Source organism: Melampsora larici-populina, assembly GCF_000204055.1.
Source record: "Melampsora larici-populina 98AG31 unplaced genomic scaffold MELLAscaffold_113, whole genome shotgun sequence".
NCBI classification, from domain to species: Eukaryota; Fungi; Basidiomycota; class Pucciniomycetes; order Pucciniales; family Melampsoraceae; genus Melampsora; species Melampsora laricis-populina.
Window position 1 is genome coordinate 60,686 of NW_006768877.1, and position 17,112 is coordinate 77,797.

Genomic DNA, 17,112 nt, shown 5'->3' on the forward strand with positions numbered 1-17,112 from the left:
AAGATTGTTGATGAGTCGATGAAAAGGAGCCAAAACCGATTCTGATGGCATGGAAGAGGTAGTTTGGTCAACTGGTTTATAGACAATACAGCAGTGACATCACTGGAACATCTATAAGCATGACACATTACAAGCATTTTGACTTGTACTGGGCTTACATCAAAATGACTTGTGGTCCAAACCAATTATCTTGCTCCTACAACAATCCCAGAGCATATCTGAGTAATGTAGGGTATTTTTAACAGGTACTGGGAGTCAATTACAAAAAAAATAAAAATTGTAAAAATGTAAAAATTGTCAAGAAAATGGTGTAATAAAAGCAAGCAATCAAGGAACAGCTGTAACAAGGAACAAACGATGCACGACGACTATAAAAGACTCAATCTTTTCACTATGGAATCAACCCAACTCAACTTCACCTCACACAACACCAGCAATACTTGTTTCCTTAACTTCACCTATCCGATATCAAGTTTTTTCAAGCTTTCCTGTTTGTGTAGTTTCGAAGTCTTTATCTCGCCCTTTATCTATTTTACATATGGATTTCTGGGAAGCACTGACAGGTCTCAGTCGGCTCCATCGAAACCAAGCCTTGACAGGTTTCAAGCTTGTCTCATCCTCGCGTTTTCATTCTTTTTCGCTGGACGTTTCGTCTCCCTCCCCATCATTCTTCCTTCCTTCTCTCCCTCATCTGTGAGCAGCACTGACAGTCTTCAGGCTGCTACGTGAATCTTCAGCGGTCCTTGTGATTATCATTGACAGGTCTCAAGCTAATCACAGGACTCAGTCTGCTTTGCAATCGATTCCTCCTGTATCTTTCAATTTACTATGCTCATGAGCATTCCAACATTTCAATTTGTTCTGTTTCTCGCATATATCGACTACACTCAACACTATCATATACTGATTGTTATCTTTTTTGTCTTATACCTAAATATCATAGACATGCCACCCTCTCGGAAGCCTGAGAAGATCGATAACCGACATTCAAAGCCGTATGACGAAGCTCAGGCTAGTAAGTGTTTCAATCTGATTTCATTTGTCCTTTCCAAATGAAATAACCGACAAATCATGATTGCCCTGTGTATGACGAAAGCCACGAACCCAGCATGTTGATCCACAGTTCATACCCACCATCCCCGGTCATCAATATCCTAACAATTACATGCGAAGTTCGGTCTGTGACCAATACCTGCGCCAAACGCTGCACAGTATTACGCCAGAAGTCATCGATTACGACATTGCAGTCGCCTATTTCCTTGAAGAAACGGACCATCTTCCCATCGGCTGTATCCCTCAATCCATCGACCGGATACTATCCGATTTCGAAACCCTTCCATCGATCACTGGTCGACAAGATGATCTTAGAACATGTGCCTTATACATTAAATCTACCATCCTTCTCTACAACGAAAACCCTGGCCCAATCCAACCTTTCGCTCTTAGGTATCCCACTCTCAAATCGCTGAAAAAGCTGATCTCTGAAAGGTCCGAATGCCTTCGGCCACTGCCTTCCAATAAAGCTGTCGTCCTGGTGGCTTTAGCTGGTCGCATGCTTGCAATGAATCTACCGCCCAAAGCTGCCCAACCTTTAGCTGACAACCAAATGAAAGCCAAAAGTCATATGTCCAGTGAGGTACGCCGACCCGTTTGTGTCTACTGATTCTGGATATCAAAGTTAACTTTTCCTCTTTGCCGCAGGAACGAGCTTTAATGGCTTTTGAAGGCGCTGCGCAAGTAAATGCTCTCCCTTGTATGAACGATCTCCCAAACAAAGAGGTTGGCGACGGTCTGGCTTCTGCGAATTCGATTCAACCTCGCCTCTCTCGAGCAAAGAACAAACCGGTCTCGTGTTTAGGTGCTGTGTATGGCTCACTTCCTTACGAGGCTTTTGGTTACCCATTGGGATTGGTATGTCATGCTTGCAAAACCTCAAACAATCCAAATGTGCGGAACTGACCTTTTTTGCTCACTTAGAACCTTGCTAGGGCGGACACCAAGATGTGTTTGGGCTTGGAACGACAGGGATATACTATGGACGACCTTGGAGAGGGAGACAGTCCTAAGTCCAATCACCTCTTGCCCCAAATCATGGGACTTGGTGAGGGATGTGTATTTCAAAGAATCGAAAACGCTCGTCTCCTACCAGAACTCCTCTGGCCCTACGAAGTCTCTAGAGCTCTCAACGCAGCCGTAAATCCAGAGACCTACGCGGTAGCCGAGAGGGTCACAAGCTTCATTGAGAGGAACTCCAGTGCACTTCTTTCCAATCGTATCAAGACTCTGCACAACAAAATAATTCAAGGTCAGTAAAGTGTTTGTTTTACAATCGTCGTACTTGACCTGACCCATCACATCCCTTACATAGGACAACAGATCAACTACAACATTCAAGTATTGATGTCTATCCTTTTCATAGGAGGGAAGACTGTAAGACCTACGGTCATTACATTACACATAGATCAAAATACTTAATAATTAGGACTTAAACTTAAGGATGCTGTTTCGTTATATATATTGTTTTCAAATTCTACTCCTGGTTCCTTAGTGATCTGGGACTGACTTCCCACCTCATATCCTTCGGAACCAGGTACGTCTTATTTCTTTTCATTTTCTCTTACTTTGTTCTATAGTTGTGGTTATGATGGTTAGAGTGATCTGGGACTGACTTCCCACCTCATATCCTTCGGAACCAGTCTCCTTTACTGGGATCTCTGTTGGTTTGAAATATAAAAAGTCTCTTGGGTTCTAGAAACCCTGTCCCGCTGTGCCTCACAGCGTCCCTGTTATTGTGATCTCGAGTGAAGGTCATACAGACCTTACATCCAACCTTCTCGATTCTGTCTTCTTTTACGGAAAGAATTATACTGGTGGACGCCTTAACTTTCCCTCGCTTGGTGTCAGTTTTTGTGCTGATCCTGGCTACTCCATTCATGCACGGTTCAAACTTTTGGAACATGGCGTGAGCCCTATCCTACAAGGCCCCGATACTCGCTCCCCACCTCTGCGCATCTCACTGGCACTTTATGCCCATGCTGAGACCTATGCTGGGCCAGCCAGAATCTCAGCTGCTCGCAGAAATAGGTCGCAGTTCAGTGATCCTTCAATGTGGCTTCCATTTCCGCCTCCCAACTTTAGCATTCAAACTTGTCGAAAGATATTACGGAAAGAAGAAGAGTCTTGGAAGAAGAAAGGTCGAGCTTGATCATTCCTCCTATGTAACACTGCCTTATCTTTCTTTACTGTCGCTTCTTGCTTGAGGGTCTGTGTTTAATGTTTGTTATGCTATTGAGCTTTCTATTTCATTTTACTGTCATGATTGTCTATGTACTACAATTGTCTTTTGGAAAGCACCACTTTAGTTTGATTTCGGTCAGTGTGAGAGCCTATTAAATGTTACACGCCGCGAACAACAGTTTCAACAAACTACTGTGTTGGCCTTTTGAATTATTTATAATCTAGTCTTAATAAAGGAGTTTCACATGATTACTCGGAGTTGACTTACTTGAGTTTGTGCCTGCAAATGATAACACCTTTCTTTGTTGAGTTTGCGACTTTGCTGTAAGAGTATGAACTGGTTAAGTTTTTCAAACTGTATTTTGTAAAAATGATTGAGATAGAAATGCCTTTGCATCTCTGAAGACCGATTCAAATATGATATACTTTTTCTTGGTTATGTAAGAGTGCAAAGCGTAGCTTGGTTTGTCATCTTAGTCCTCAAAAAATGTGCATCTTTCAAGCCCGACCCACCTATATCTATCATTTGGAATCTATTGCTTGTTCTCTGCAGGATTCTATGAGTGTCAAGTGTGGCTTTGTCTTTTTCGGTGATAGTTTTTGTCTCTGATTTAAAGATCAAAATATAATATACTTTTTCTTGGTTATGTAAGAGTGCAAAGCGTAGCTTGGTTTGTCATCTTAGTCCTCAAAAATTGTGCATCTTTCAAGCCCAACCCACCTATATTTATCATTTGGAATCTATTGCTTGTTTTCTGCAGGATTCTATGAGTGTCAAGCGTGGCTTTGTTTGTTAGGTGATAGTTTTCGTCGGTGATAGTTTTTGTCTCTGATTTACAAATCAATATGGGTCAAGAATCTCTTGACCCATTCTATTTCAGGATTACCAACATTGGATTGCATCTCTTGGCTGTTTACAATTGTGCATAAGGTGATTGTAGACAGCGGCTCTTTATATCATATATATACTATACTTTGTTATGTATGACTCATTCTTTGAGTCAGATATACCTTTGTCGAATGATTTTCCTTTGCTGTTCATAGCCACGCGTATGTTGAAGAAATGTTGCTTTATCTTGTATAAAAAATTGTCTTAGTCTTTCTAAAACTGGTTTATCTATAGGCTTTGTTCATAGGCATGCATCAGTTGATCAATAACAGTGCCTCTATATACTAGTATCGAGTAGACTGATGACTTGTCTATTCTCCAAAATTCATTTCTTTTTAGGCATTCGTCAGTTGAGTTGATCAATCAATGTGGCTCTGGATATTGGATATCTTGGTTAGACTATACTATACTGATCACTCGCTTAGTCTGCATTTGTTTGGTATTTACAATCATGCGTAAGCTGATTGGGCACTGTGGCTATTGAAATCTTATATAAACTATACTGATGAGTTGTCTCTCTTGCACAAGTCAGTGTCATGAATATATATACTGAATATAAGTGCTGATATACTCCAAATTGTGAAGGCGCCATGATCTTTGTCGTCCTTGTAGCCTTTTTAAAATGTTAAGTGCATAATCTATATGATAACCAAATCGACAACAGACAATCTATGACTGGGCGCATGACCTTTCAACTCCCGTTGACTGTTTTAATGGATTATTAAAGAGAATTAAGTGTTCAGTTACTGAATACTGTGGCTCACAATGTCTCATATTTGCACCAGTCAAAGGATAGATTTATATATATATACCAAAATGAGGATACCTCAACATCAGACAGATATATACTTCAGTATATATATCGGCCTAAGTGTTCAGTTACTGAATACTGTGGCTCACAATGTCTCATATTTGCACAAGTCAAAGGATAGATTTATATATATATACCAAAATGAGGATACCTCAACATCAGACAGATATATACTTCTCTATCCTTAATGTTCAATATTCTGACGTGACTGACTGTCAAAATCAAGGAATCAAGAAGCTTTTATCCTGGTTCACTCACAGCTTACATTGGTTCACACTACGTCGATTAGACACTACTTTGATTAGGTGATTCAGACTACGTCGATTAGACACTACTTTGATCAGGTGATTCAGAACAATGTCAATTCAAACTCTTATACAAAAATTGAACTGATTATCCTACCTAGGTGATATATTCTGGTCACTTCAATCGGTTACTTTATCTTATAGGTATGATCTTAACTCGGTCACCGGTAAAACTCCAACTTGAATTGGGTGGGGTTTTCTCAGTATGACATTTTCACAAGCTGAGGGGAGTCAAACATACTTAACATCTTTTCATTTCCCTTTGAATCTTTTAGGTTATTCAAACTTTGCAGTCGCACCTGTTTCAGCTCAACCTGAAGCAGATGAACAAGCTCAATCTTTAAACCCTCTCTTATATTAAAATTAATTCAAACTTATGATATAGAAAACAAGACAACTATGAACAACATTCCACAGTTGGATAAGTATTGGTCTTTTTATGATACAATCTGGAGATTTCCAACAAGATCTTCAAGGAGGTATATATCCAATAACCCCTCGTCCCCATCATCATCATCATCCATCTCATTAGGAGTTCCAATCATCTCAGACCAATGGGCTGGGCATGAATTGACCAAATTATGCCAATTCGATAACAAGTCACGATCGAAAGCGTCTGGAAGCTGAAGATAGGGTGCTGTTCGAGACATCACATCTTCAATGCCCCATTTCCATGATATCCAAAGTTTGCATGCCCGTTTGGCCATGCCCAATTGAAGTGAGATTGTCACTGGATCGTCACCTTTGAGGATGATGAGCTACCACATTCGAGCTGTAGAATAGGTATTGAAAAGGAGACTTACTGTTTGTTTCTGTATCTTTTAACTTAGTTGAATATCCCAAAGCCCACTGTAATTGCTGTCGTAGCTCTCGACCTATTCTTCTCATTTCCTCGCGCGAGCTCCGTTGAGTGCGCCAGGCATCAATGCCTGATTTAGTTTGTGGATCCACAGCCCAGTCTTCGTTTGGATGAGTTAGGTCACCTATTTCCCAAAAAGGGTCGCCAATGTCCATTCTATTGACAGACTCAAATGAGGGTGTTGGGATCAAGACGGCCGGTTGAAAAGTCTCGTTGTACCAAGTAGCATGTTGTAGGTAAGTCCTGTGGCGACAGGCTAATTTTTTTTTCTTGTCAGACGCAAGACCCTGATATCGCGCTCGATTCCTTTGGTCTGGTTAGGTAGTAGAGAGTCGTATAAGTTTTAAGTTACATCAAAGGCATAATCTACTCTTACCGGTCGTGCCGTCAGCTCGACATTGCATTTCAATGCAATCAACCTTTGTGCCGTACATCTTTGATTTGGCTATTTGGAGCAACATCCTAGGTTTAGCTCGATCATCTGTTACTCATACAAGGTAAGCCACTGGCAATTAATTTGGGCTTTTTGAAGGTAGACTGACCAGTCATTCCAGTCAGTTCTCGAAACTGTTGGGAGCCCAACTCATTAGCTACATTTTGTATCTTGTTCTCCAGTGATGTCAGAGTTCTGGGCAAGTCCAGCAGCTCGTGCTGCTGCTCTTGGGTACGTAGAGGGGCGGTACCTGCTTCCAAAAGATCCAGAGTATCACTAAAACAGATCACATCAGTTAAAGTCTAACAACGTCTCTTTGATATGTGTTTGACATACCGTGCCTCAATTAAGTCTTCCTCAAGATCCAATAGAACACCCATGCGTTCTTTGAGTCTACGTGTGGTGGCATTGATGACATTTCTCTGAATATGTCGCTTCCTCGCCCATTGTTGTTCAAAATAATTCGTGGTATACTTAGGATCCAATTTGGCCAAATCAGACAGCATTGATGACGATTTGGCCAGCCTCTTCTCTACATTGTTGGTCCAGGAGAGCACTCCGGACACTGTGCCATCAATTTGAGGTCAGTTAAATGGCCAAACAATGAGATAACATGTCTAACTCAACTTACTCATGTTGAACAGGGCCTTCTCGTTGTGATGGAGTCCACGGTCATTCAGAGCGACCAGTCGGTTCTGTTTAGTTGCGTATTGAAGCATTGCAATTAGGACTATGAGAGCCCACCACACACGCTCAGATCCTTCCCCATCTGAGAGACCCCAACCCTTGATGAGGCAAGGGTTGTAGTCCAATTGACAAAGCCATTCATGCACATAAGCGTGGAAGACACTTGTACCGAACTTTAGGCGCCGGGCAGCACGCTCGACAGCAAATTGATTACGCTATCTCACACACTCAATTAGTGATCCTATATAACTTTGACACAATTCGAAACCAACCAAAAACAAACAGAATCACCTTCACAATCCCCTTCTCGATATTACAACCTATATCATAAAGTATTCCAATTTGACGAGCCCCATCTGGATGATCGGCAGTCACTTCTAGAATCCAGTCAATAAGGGTAAGTGCATAGTGGCTCCTGTGTTATTAAAAAGACACCATTGTTCAGAGACTTTAAATAAAACATGAACTCAGGAGAATCCTACGAGCTTTTCTCCACTTTGAACTAGGTTTACAAATCTTAGGATGTGATCGTGACAACATGCCATTACCAGCAACCCCGTCTCATCCATACCAGGCCACGATTTCTTTCCCCTGACGTCATCAGCTGCTGTGTGTTTATCAGAACAGGGATCCTATATATGAAACAATTTGCCATATGATTGGTCTAAGATTATGGGTATGGAAGCTTGTCACACAAGATTGATAACTCACCACAAGTTCATCTAACTGTGGATTACGACGTCTGGGACCACCAGCCATCGACTCGGCCATCTTTTCCACTCGTTCCGGATCCATGAAGAGCTCCGGTGTTGGAGGTTTGTGACCTGGTATCTCATGGCTTGCGGCCTGGTGACGGCGATGTTGAAAGTTGCCATCAACACATACTATGATGTGTGGCTCGTCTGGGTCCGGAGCTTTGTCCACCGGCGGGCCAAAGCAACGCGGGCAGTTGCTGGCGAGCAAGTCGAGTTGTGATAATTGCAAGATTTTGAACTCTTTCTGGCGTATCAAACTGAGCACTTGGCGATGGGCTGTGACTGCAGCCGTTAGTGGCTTTCGCCATTGACGAGGCTAAAGCCAAAGCGTACAAAAGGAACCTGATTAGCATCAATCTGACGATTTCAAATCAATCAACACCAACTCACCCGACCGGTCTTGGCACTCAGCATGAGTGGATTATGGGCATCGAGGTATTCATCAAGAGCTAGAGAAAAGCCTTGCATTTGGACAGTACAGTATTTCCATAAGATTTGATGCAATAGCAGCAGTCGGATTGAGAATGCTGTTCGAGGAAAAGAGGGTGACGCCGGAAAGTAACCCATTTGAATAAGCCTGACAACGTCGGGTTGGCAGTTACAAAAGTTTATTGATAACTTCCTGTGAGCTAAATCATAAACAATTTGGTGTCAGTCAAATTACTTCATATCTGTATAGATTTTTGCTTACTGTGAATGTCCACTAAGGTGACTACGCGTGAGGAAACTGCACACCGACATGGTATTTTATGATCATGTTTCCAAAGTACCCCGTTTCCCCAATTTCCAGTTTTTTTTTGGGCTATGATATACACATCAACCATCGCCTCAACCGCACTGGCCCATTTGGCTTGATATGCTAGCCTTTTGCTTTGATACAGATTTGAGTTGAGTGCTGCAATGATTTGTCGATGTTCTTCTGACAGCTGATTATTGACTTCTTCAACTTCGACTTGGATATCTTCCCACTCGCCATCATCAGGTCTGTGTCCAGGATCATATACATTTCTATCATCAATTTGATTATTGTCAAAGTTGCCATGATCGATTTCATGTGCTCCGGAGTTTGAAGGTGGTTGGGCATTTGCTGGACGTACTTGCTCCATTTCCTTCACATCCTGCTCCTCCTGCTTTCGGAAATCTGCCTGTAAGTCAGTGGCTGGCGTCTTCCTCTTTTTAAGAGGGCGGTACGGTTTTGGTTTCGGTGCCATGAGTGAAAGATGGGGAATGTGAATGTGTGGATGCAATAAGAAGATGAAGAAAGTTTAACTGCGGTAAGCAAAAAAGGTTAAATTGGTTCAATTACACCGCGAGATGAAAAAAGTTTCAAGCTAGTGTACCTGTACATACATATACAAACCACAGGTCTGGAATTTCACTTCCGTTTTGATCTTCATAATGAATATCACACAGATGGCACAGATGGAAAAAAATACAAATTGGGACAGAAATAAGTACCAAATCGAATTAACCAAAAAAGACCAGAAAAAACATCCCTTGCCTTCCAAGTTGTTCAATTTCAAATCGATAAAACCGTAGTCCACCTTGCGATTTAGTATAAAATGTCCTTGCTTTTTTGCAATTCCACGTTAATGAGATTCAGACTAGGATGTGATTGTCCCGCTTTACATCACGGTGTGATATTTGCTGTGCTAGCATTACCAAGAATGTGTTTGTTTCTTGCTCTCATGCCTTACTTGTACCATTGGTTTTCATTGCAACATCAATATATTGACTAAGCATTGGGCAGTACATAGCTTAACTGAAATTTGATTCATAATCATATAAATACATGCAGATTAATTATATTCAACTGTTACACTTGCGCTTCTTTCCGCTCAGAGCACTACGTGTTCTTCGATTGAGACCAGACTGTACTTCCTCTTCAGCATGAACAGCAGCTACTTTACTTCGAGTTCGACGGGGTGAAACTTGTGCATTGTCTTTGACAGTGGAAGTATTACATTGCTTGGTAACGGGGTGGGTTTGAAGTGGATCGTTAGCTGATGGGATTTGTTGGGTGCTGGGAATAGCGGATATGACCTCCGAGCTGATGTTCGTTGCATTGTGTTGGCTGGAAGGGTCATGAGCAGTATTAATATTGTTCTCATTGGTTCTATCAAAATTGTGAGGAGTGTGATTGTTCTGAACCTTTGTAATATAATCATTTGTGCTATCAATGTGTTGAAAAGTGTGACCGTTTTGAGCGATAAGATCAGTATCATGTGTGCTCTCAAAATCATGATGAGTTTGATTGTTCTGGATAATGTTTTCCATAGGCTGAGAATGAGACCGAATAAGATCTTCATACTGAAAAGAGTCAAGAGAGTCGAAGGAATGCTGGTTAAGGTTGAGGGTCACGTCTAGTGCATCATTGATGCGACTCTGCGTTGTCGGTGATTTCTCTGGATCCATCAGGGCAACAGCAAAATCGATTCCTTTTCCAACATCATCGGGTAATTGAGGTTGATGAAATGACTGGAAGTATTCCATGTCGTCCAAGATATCTAAAGCAATCTCCTTTGTGTTTGTAATTCATTATGTGTTAGTTGTTTGTGTGAAAAGCATTGTGACGGGCTTTGTTGAGACCAGCTTACGTTGTTTGGCTTGCGGATATTGTTTGATATCTCATCTTCAGGTACACTACATACCGAATTGAGTAGTTTGCGAATTGATTTGATCATCTCATCTTGTTGAGGTGCCTCCATTGAAAGGATTTGTTCGTTAATTGAGACAAGTTGTGATTGAATGCTAGTTTCTGGAGTTGTTTCCTTGGACTCGTGACTTGCTTCTCGAGCTTGTGGTTGTTCAGTCGTTGGGGTTGTCTGTTGGATCTAGAGGCAAGTGGTTTCAATAACGGTAATATGGATCATATTGAAGCAAAGTACTGGACTAACAGAGGACGTTGAAATGATGGTTGTGATGACTGGAATCACTATTTCCATTGGTTCATGATTATGATGTGAAATCTTGTGAACAAGAGTCCACGTTTGTCTTTGGTGGTCAAAACAGGCCCTCATCTCGAAGGGACATCCGATCTTGATGGATCGGCTCTTCTTGGGTGGTTCGGATTCGATTTTAGTGACATGGTCGACACCAATCCTGGCCTTTGGCTTTGCGGGTTTGCCACTGCGATGGCACTGGTATTTGCAGTAGAGATTGGGGTCACGTCCAGAGTGACCAATGATGATGCCGTACCCATGCTGGGGTGCAAATTCTTTGACAAACTTATCCAGTTGTTTGCGATGGTCAAAAGGTTTGGTCACGAGTGGATTAGGATCAGGCAGGGTTGTGATGAGTGGCGGTGGTGGCATTGGGAATATGGTATTGCTGGTCGTTGGTGATAGCATCGTGTGTGGATGATGTGGGAGTAGGAAGCAACGATGAGTAGAAAACGGTAAGTGGTGAGCTGGTTAGAAACAGTGAGCTGGTGAGGTAGTGTGATGGCTGGTGTGGTGGTGAGCTTGTGGTAAGGTCTTTGGTGAGCCTGGTGAACTGGTGGGTGTGGTGAGCTTGTGGGAAGGTTTTTGGTGAGGCTGGTGAACTGGTGAGCGTGGTGAGGTACTGGTAAGCCTGGTGAGCTTTACCTACATAGCTGACCAACGGACTTGTAAACAAAAAGTGAGGCAAAAGTTCTAACTTAAGATCTAGTGCTAGATCTAAGCGTATATTTGGAACACATCCGATGATAGGACTTTCTGTCTCATCGGATACTATAGGGGAAAATGAAAGGGACACAGGTGTTACACCCGGCTTGGGTGTACGGCACAAATCACTTACAAGATAGCTCGAGCGAGCGTCAAGATTGGCACCGATGAACAGTACAACTTTACATCAAACTGTGAGCGCAAAGTTAGGGATGTTCAGGACATTTTGGAACTACCAGATAGGAAATGGAAGATATGAATACATGTAATCATATAGTAGAAAAATTTGTGCTATTGTGTTGTTGTGTTAGAGTCAAGCCTATGTTGGTCCATAACCATTACCGCAATATGGTACTTGATAAGGTGCTATTCTGTCAATTTCTTTTGTCTTAGTATTCAACTTTAAGAAATGTTCACTCCAATATCCTTTTTTAATAAGGCTTAGTTGTGCGTTACATGCTTGACCGCACAGCTTTGATGTTTGTTCTTCACAATTACACTTTCATGACTGGGAGAGAATGGGTGTTACGTTGTTCACTTCCATGCGCGTCTTTACTACATGTTAGAGTGATTTTACCTCAGAACTCATGGATACACTATGTGTGTCTCAACTCTATGTTATAGTTATTTGAAAGCATAACTCATGCATCCTCTTTCCTGTTGTGTTTTCAATATAATAAATATGATGATAGCTTCTACCATGCACCTTTGTCTTCACTGTTGGTCAAGTGATGAGTTTGAAGATGGATACACTATGCGTGTCTCAACTCTATGTTATAGTTATTTGAATGCAAAACTCATGCATCCCCTTTCCTGTTATGTTTTCAATATAATAAATATGATGATAGCTTCTACCATGCACCTTTGTTTTTACTGTTGGTCAAGTGATGAGTTGGAAGCGCCTCATTACTTATCCAACAAGTCTCCCGTAGGTGTTCCAATATAGTGTTCCTAAAACTCCATTGCTGGGGTTTTATACACATTACATAATGTTTTTGAAATCCACACAGCAAGGATTTTGAATCATTACGCAGCAAAATAGCACGAGTTGCAAGCACCTACATTCAACTGATGGCCATTCACCATCAGGCAGGCTAAGCAGCCTAAGTTTTTGCAGGTCTTGTTTAATTTTGGATCTATACACTCGTCTCACCAAAACATGATCTCATTCCTCACATCACCACCCTCAAAACCCCTGTCAGCTGGAGTGTGAGGTAACATCTGCAGTGGGTTGATGGTTGCTCCCACCCCACATCTTACTCCCAGAATTGATTGCAACACTCAGATCACTGCTAACTGCCAGGCGTCGAAAGATCTGGCACTTTTAGACATGGTCACGGGGGTGATAGGGTATAACTGCAAAAACCACACAATCAAGTGATTGAGTGTAAGGTAACTGCTGGGGTTGGGTGAGGGTTGTTCCCACACCAAGTCATACTCCCAGAAGGGTTTGCAACACTCAGATCACTGCTACCTGCTAGGCGTCAAAATATATGGCACTTTGAGACATGATCACATAACTGCAAATGTATGACACTTCCAAGTGCGGGAGTGCAAGGGAGCTACTGCAGTGGTTTGATGGTTTTTCCCACACCAATTCATACTCCCAGAATTTGTTGCAACACTCAGATCACTGCTAACTACCAGGCGTCAAAAGATATGGCACTTTGAGACATGATCACGGGGGTGATATGGCATCACCCCAAATATATGACACACTCAAGTGCTGGAGTGCAAGGGAGCTACTGCAGTGGTTTGATGGTTTTTCCCACACCAATTCATACTCCCAGAATTGATTGCAACACTCAGATCACTGCTAACTACCAGGCGTCAAAAGATATGGCACTTTGAGACATGGTCACGGGGGTGATATGGCATCACCCCAAATATATGACACTTCCAAGTGCTGGAGTGTGAGGTAACTGCTGGGGTTGGGTGAGGGTTGTTCCAACAGCAAATCATACTCCCAGAATGGTTTGCAACACTTAGATCACTGCTACCTTCCGGGCGTCAAAAGATATGGCACTTTGAGACATGTTCAAGGGGGTAATATGGCATCACTGCAAATATATGACACTTGCAAGTGCTGGTGTGTAAGGTAGCTACTGCAGTGGGTTGATGGTTGTTCCCACACCAATTCATACTCCCATAATGGTTTCAAACATTCAGTTCACTGCTACCTGCCAGGCGTCAAAAGATATGGCACTTTGAGACATGATCACGGGGGTGATATGCCATCACTGCAAATGTATGACACTTCCAAGTGCTGGAGTGTGAGGTAACTGCTGCAGTGGGTTGATGGTTGTTCCCACACCAATTCATACTCCCAGAATTGATTGAAACACTCAGATCACTGCTAACTGCCAGGCATCAAAAGTTTTGGCACTTTTAAACATGTTCAAAGGGGTGATATGGCAACACTGCAAATATATGACACTTGCAAGTGCTGGAGTGTAAGGTAGCTACTGCAGTGGTTTGATGGTTGTTCCCACACCAATTCATACTCCCAGAATTGATTGAAACACTCAGATTGACAGTAATCACTCGTGATTTACAGGTGTGTCATGGCTGAGTACTCACACAGCCATATCTGAGTCCTCACAAAAAGATCCCAATATGCAAAGCATTAGGGTTTACTCTTATAGTTGTATAACAGATCTATAACTGGTATACAAACTAGAGCAAAACGTCCAATGGGACTGCTTATACTAGTGATATGCAAAAATTTATGATTTATAAATTTTACCACGAAATTATTTCACAGGTAATAATATAACACACTTCAAGCTATGTGTTACACATATCTTGAAGTTAGCAAATATTTGAGAGTCACATGCCACAAGCCTTGGTATTTAATTGTGGCATCCAATTTTAAGGTGTGTTCAATTAGAAACATGTGAAGTCAGGAGGAAGACCTCTTGCTGCTTTTTGAGGAGTATTTGACGTAGTAGTGTGAGTATGGACATGCAATGCTCACAAGCCAATCATCCATGGCCTGTACATGATTGTCATGTAAGGTAGCGACGTATGTAGCAACAGCCTGTTACATGACTCAACCCTTCAGACGGCGTCAAAAACATTTCGGGTGCCCTTTTAATTTGCCAAATGATCTTATTCGCCCACAGCAAATGGCTATATCCCGTAAATCGTATTCTTACCCAATATGGCGCCTTGATTATCATCACACGATCATTATCGAGTATTTCCACGATTGCAATGGGAAACTATGAGGCCAACGAACGGACGATTTAACTATTGGTTGTTACATAATCAATGTCACCCACGATCTGGACATGAAGAGAATATACTTGAGCAATATTCCGATACTATAGCTCAAACAGACACATGCCCCACATGACACTTCCTATGATTTTGGTGGTGACAGTGGAATAATTGGCGTTCACCGGCCTGCTTACTCACGTTTGGACTGTCTCGATTTGGAATATCAAATACCCAAAAGCGCACAACAAGGTTGTTTAATTCCCGATTGGGCATCATCGAACGTTAGTCTAGCTAATGTTTGACCTGTCAGCTGCTTATTTGAACAGCACCTTCAATGAATCACGTTGGGGTAATCGAACATTCCCAAAGCGGACATCTATCACACGCCAATAATTGATGAGCGCGTAAGTTAAAGATTTTTTTAAATTGGGGAGGACCAAGCCTGACCAAGCTTACCAAGAATGCATCTAAATCTCTATCGAAATGCTGTCACGTCGAATAATTTGCGGCCTGAATCATCGCCCTAAGCCACCAAAGGCATCTACCCCCTTGCAACGCCAACACGAACTGACCTGGCAACGTGATTTGGAGCACGCTGAGGCCTCAGATGCAGCGTTAGCCCGAAGGCTCAATGAGCCCAATGCACGTCAGAATTGTATAGGGGACGAAGTAATGGCCGAGGACTTACATGAAGTTCTGCACCATGATCTCGAACCGCCTCTTGATGACCAAGGCAATGACGAACATGAGATGGACCTCAATCAATTCATGCCTATGCCAAATGATGGCCATCCAGAGAACTTCGGAATTCCAGACGACCCTATGTTGGCGGCTTTGCGAAGGCAACAACACTTAGCAGAACGCCTGGCCAACAAAAACCAATGGCTATGGCAGTATGCCATAATGTTACCCACATTTCTTAGAAGACATTTGGAAACTTCAAATTGGGCCAACCAATTGAATTGGAATGAAGATGTCCGCCCGCCCTGCAACTGCTCTATCAAGACCGAGCGGGATGTTGACCTTCTGGATATCTTATGTGAGCTATGTATATTTGCTGTAATGGTGTATAGTAACGTGGTATGTTATGAATTAATGGCACACCTATTTTTCATTAGCCAGACAGCGAATGAAAGTATCTTTTTGCAAGAATTGTGATCTTTTGGATCCGCAGCGCCTGCTGCAAATGGGTTATGTCGCCGCCTCACCTTCGAAGCCGCGCACGGCGTTTTCGGTGCGACTAATGGTCCACCACCACTCTCAGTGGGTTCGGTATGCAGTACCAACCGAGGGTTACTGTTCCGCACTAGATGACGTGTTGAGCTGTTGGAAGTGTGTTTGCATGATTAATCACTTGCAGTCTGGAGGAGCTGTATTGTAGAGACATGTACCCACCACAGTGACAACATTGGCAACACAAGCGTCTGTAGCCTAGTGGTAAAGGCAGCACTCTACTATGTGTCTCAGTTAGCACTGAGGTCATGGGTTCGAATCCCATCAGACACATAATTACATTTTACCATCTCTGACAGGTTATGAGCCCAGAAGGTTACCTGAGCGCACTCGATTTCTCGTAGAGATGGATGTAGTATGTGAAGCTGTGACATAAGACCATCAACTCCTGTGAGACTGCATTTTTTTTTTTTTTTATGCATTGCTTAAAGTGCCTCCTGAGCCAAAGGCTATCAGGCACTGTAACTACTTGTGCTCCGCTCCGGTAAAAACCCCTGTGGGGAAAAGGACGCGTGCTGGCTGTTTGAAGTATTACAAGTGTTATGTAGGGTACAATTGGTGGCGCTAAAGGATTAGGTTTACATGGTTGAGGTGGAGGGGGGAGGCGCGCCATTAGGGGGAGCCTCATCAATGATTGATGCCCATACCCAGCGATTTTTCAGCCGCCAGGTTGAGTTGGAGTATTTGGCGATGCATTCGAAAGCCTTCGGATTCTTGAGGATGTTGGTAGATCCTTGGAGTTGCAGCTCATTGAGCGCCGCGGTGAGCTTGTGGCGTTGTCGTTCGTATCTGTTGCAGATGAAGAGGAAATGTTCAGTGGATTCCACTCCCCCCTGGCAATCACACAGGGGGTCGAATCGTTGGTGGTGCTTGAAGAGGTATGAATTGAGTTGGATGTGGCTGGATCTGAGCTGTGTGATCGTTGAGCATTCGTGTTTATTGAGGTTGCTAAGGGACTTGAGGTGTGGCTTTGGCGACGGTTTCTGTCCTAGACGTCTGATGTCCTCGGCGGAGAAGTTGTTCTCTTCCTTTTT

General features: G+C 42.7%; 4 protein-coding genes across 4 annotated transcripts; 2 read left to right on the plus strand and 2 right to left on the minus strand.

The window, feature by feature from the left end:
* Positions 1–945: 945 nt before the first annotated feature.
* Positions 946–3,205, plus strand: MELLADRAFT_114115 (uncharacterized protein; the record flags this gene model as incomplete). Its single annotated transcript, XM_007418923.1, has 5 exons — positions 946–1,015; positions 1,224–1,636; positions 1,702–1,911; positions 1,978–2,305; positions 2,982–3,205. 5 exons carry the CDS (start codon positions 946–948, stop codon positions 3,203–3,205), a joined length of 1,245 nt encoding a protein of 414 aa, XP_007418985.1.
* A 2,474-nt stretch (positions 3,206–5,679) lies between these two features.
* MELLADRAFT_114116 (uncharacterized protein) lies at positions 5,680–9,187 on the minus strand (the record flags this gene model as incomplete). The annotated part of the gene is made up of 5 exons (XM_007418934.1): positions 5,680–5,984; positions 6,478–6,582; positions 6,644–6,810; positions 6,871–7,099; positions 8,668–9,187. The coding sequence occupies 5 exons, from the start codon at positions 9,185–9,187 to the stop codon at positions 5,680–5,682; spliced, it is 1,326 nt and encodes a 441-aa protein (XP_007418996.1).
* Positions 9,188–9,785: 598 nt separating this feature from the next.
* MELLADRAFT_84499 (uncharacterized protein) lies at positions 9,786–11,326 on the minus strand (the record flags this gene model as incomplete). The annotated part of the gene is made up of 3 exons (XM_007418933.1): positions 9,786–10,496; positions 10,574–10,810; positions 10,874–11,326. 3 exons carry the CDS (start codon positions 11,324–11,326, stop codon positions 9,786–9,788), a joined length of 1,401 nt encoding a protein of 466 aa, XP_007418995.1.
* Positions 11,327–15,328: 4,002 nt separating this feature from the next.
* MELLADRAFT_114118 (uncharacterized protein) lies at positions 15,329–16,159 on the plus strand (the record flags this gene model as incomplete). Its single annotated transcript, XM_007418924.1, has 2 exons — positions 15,329–15,884; positions 16,020–16,159. 2 exons carry the CDS (start codon positions 15,329–15,331, stop codon positions 16,157–16,159), a joined length of 696 nt encoding a protein of 231 aa, XP_007418986.1.
* Between the last annotated feature and the right edge of the window lie 953 nt (positions 16,160–17,112).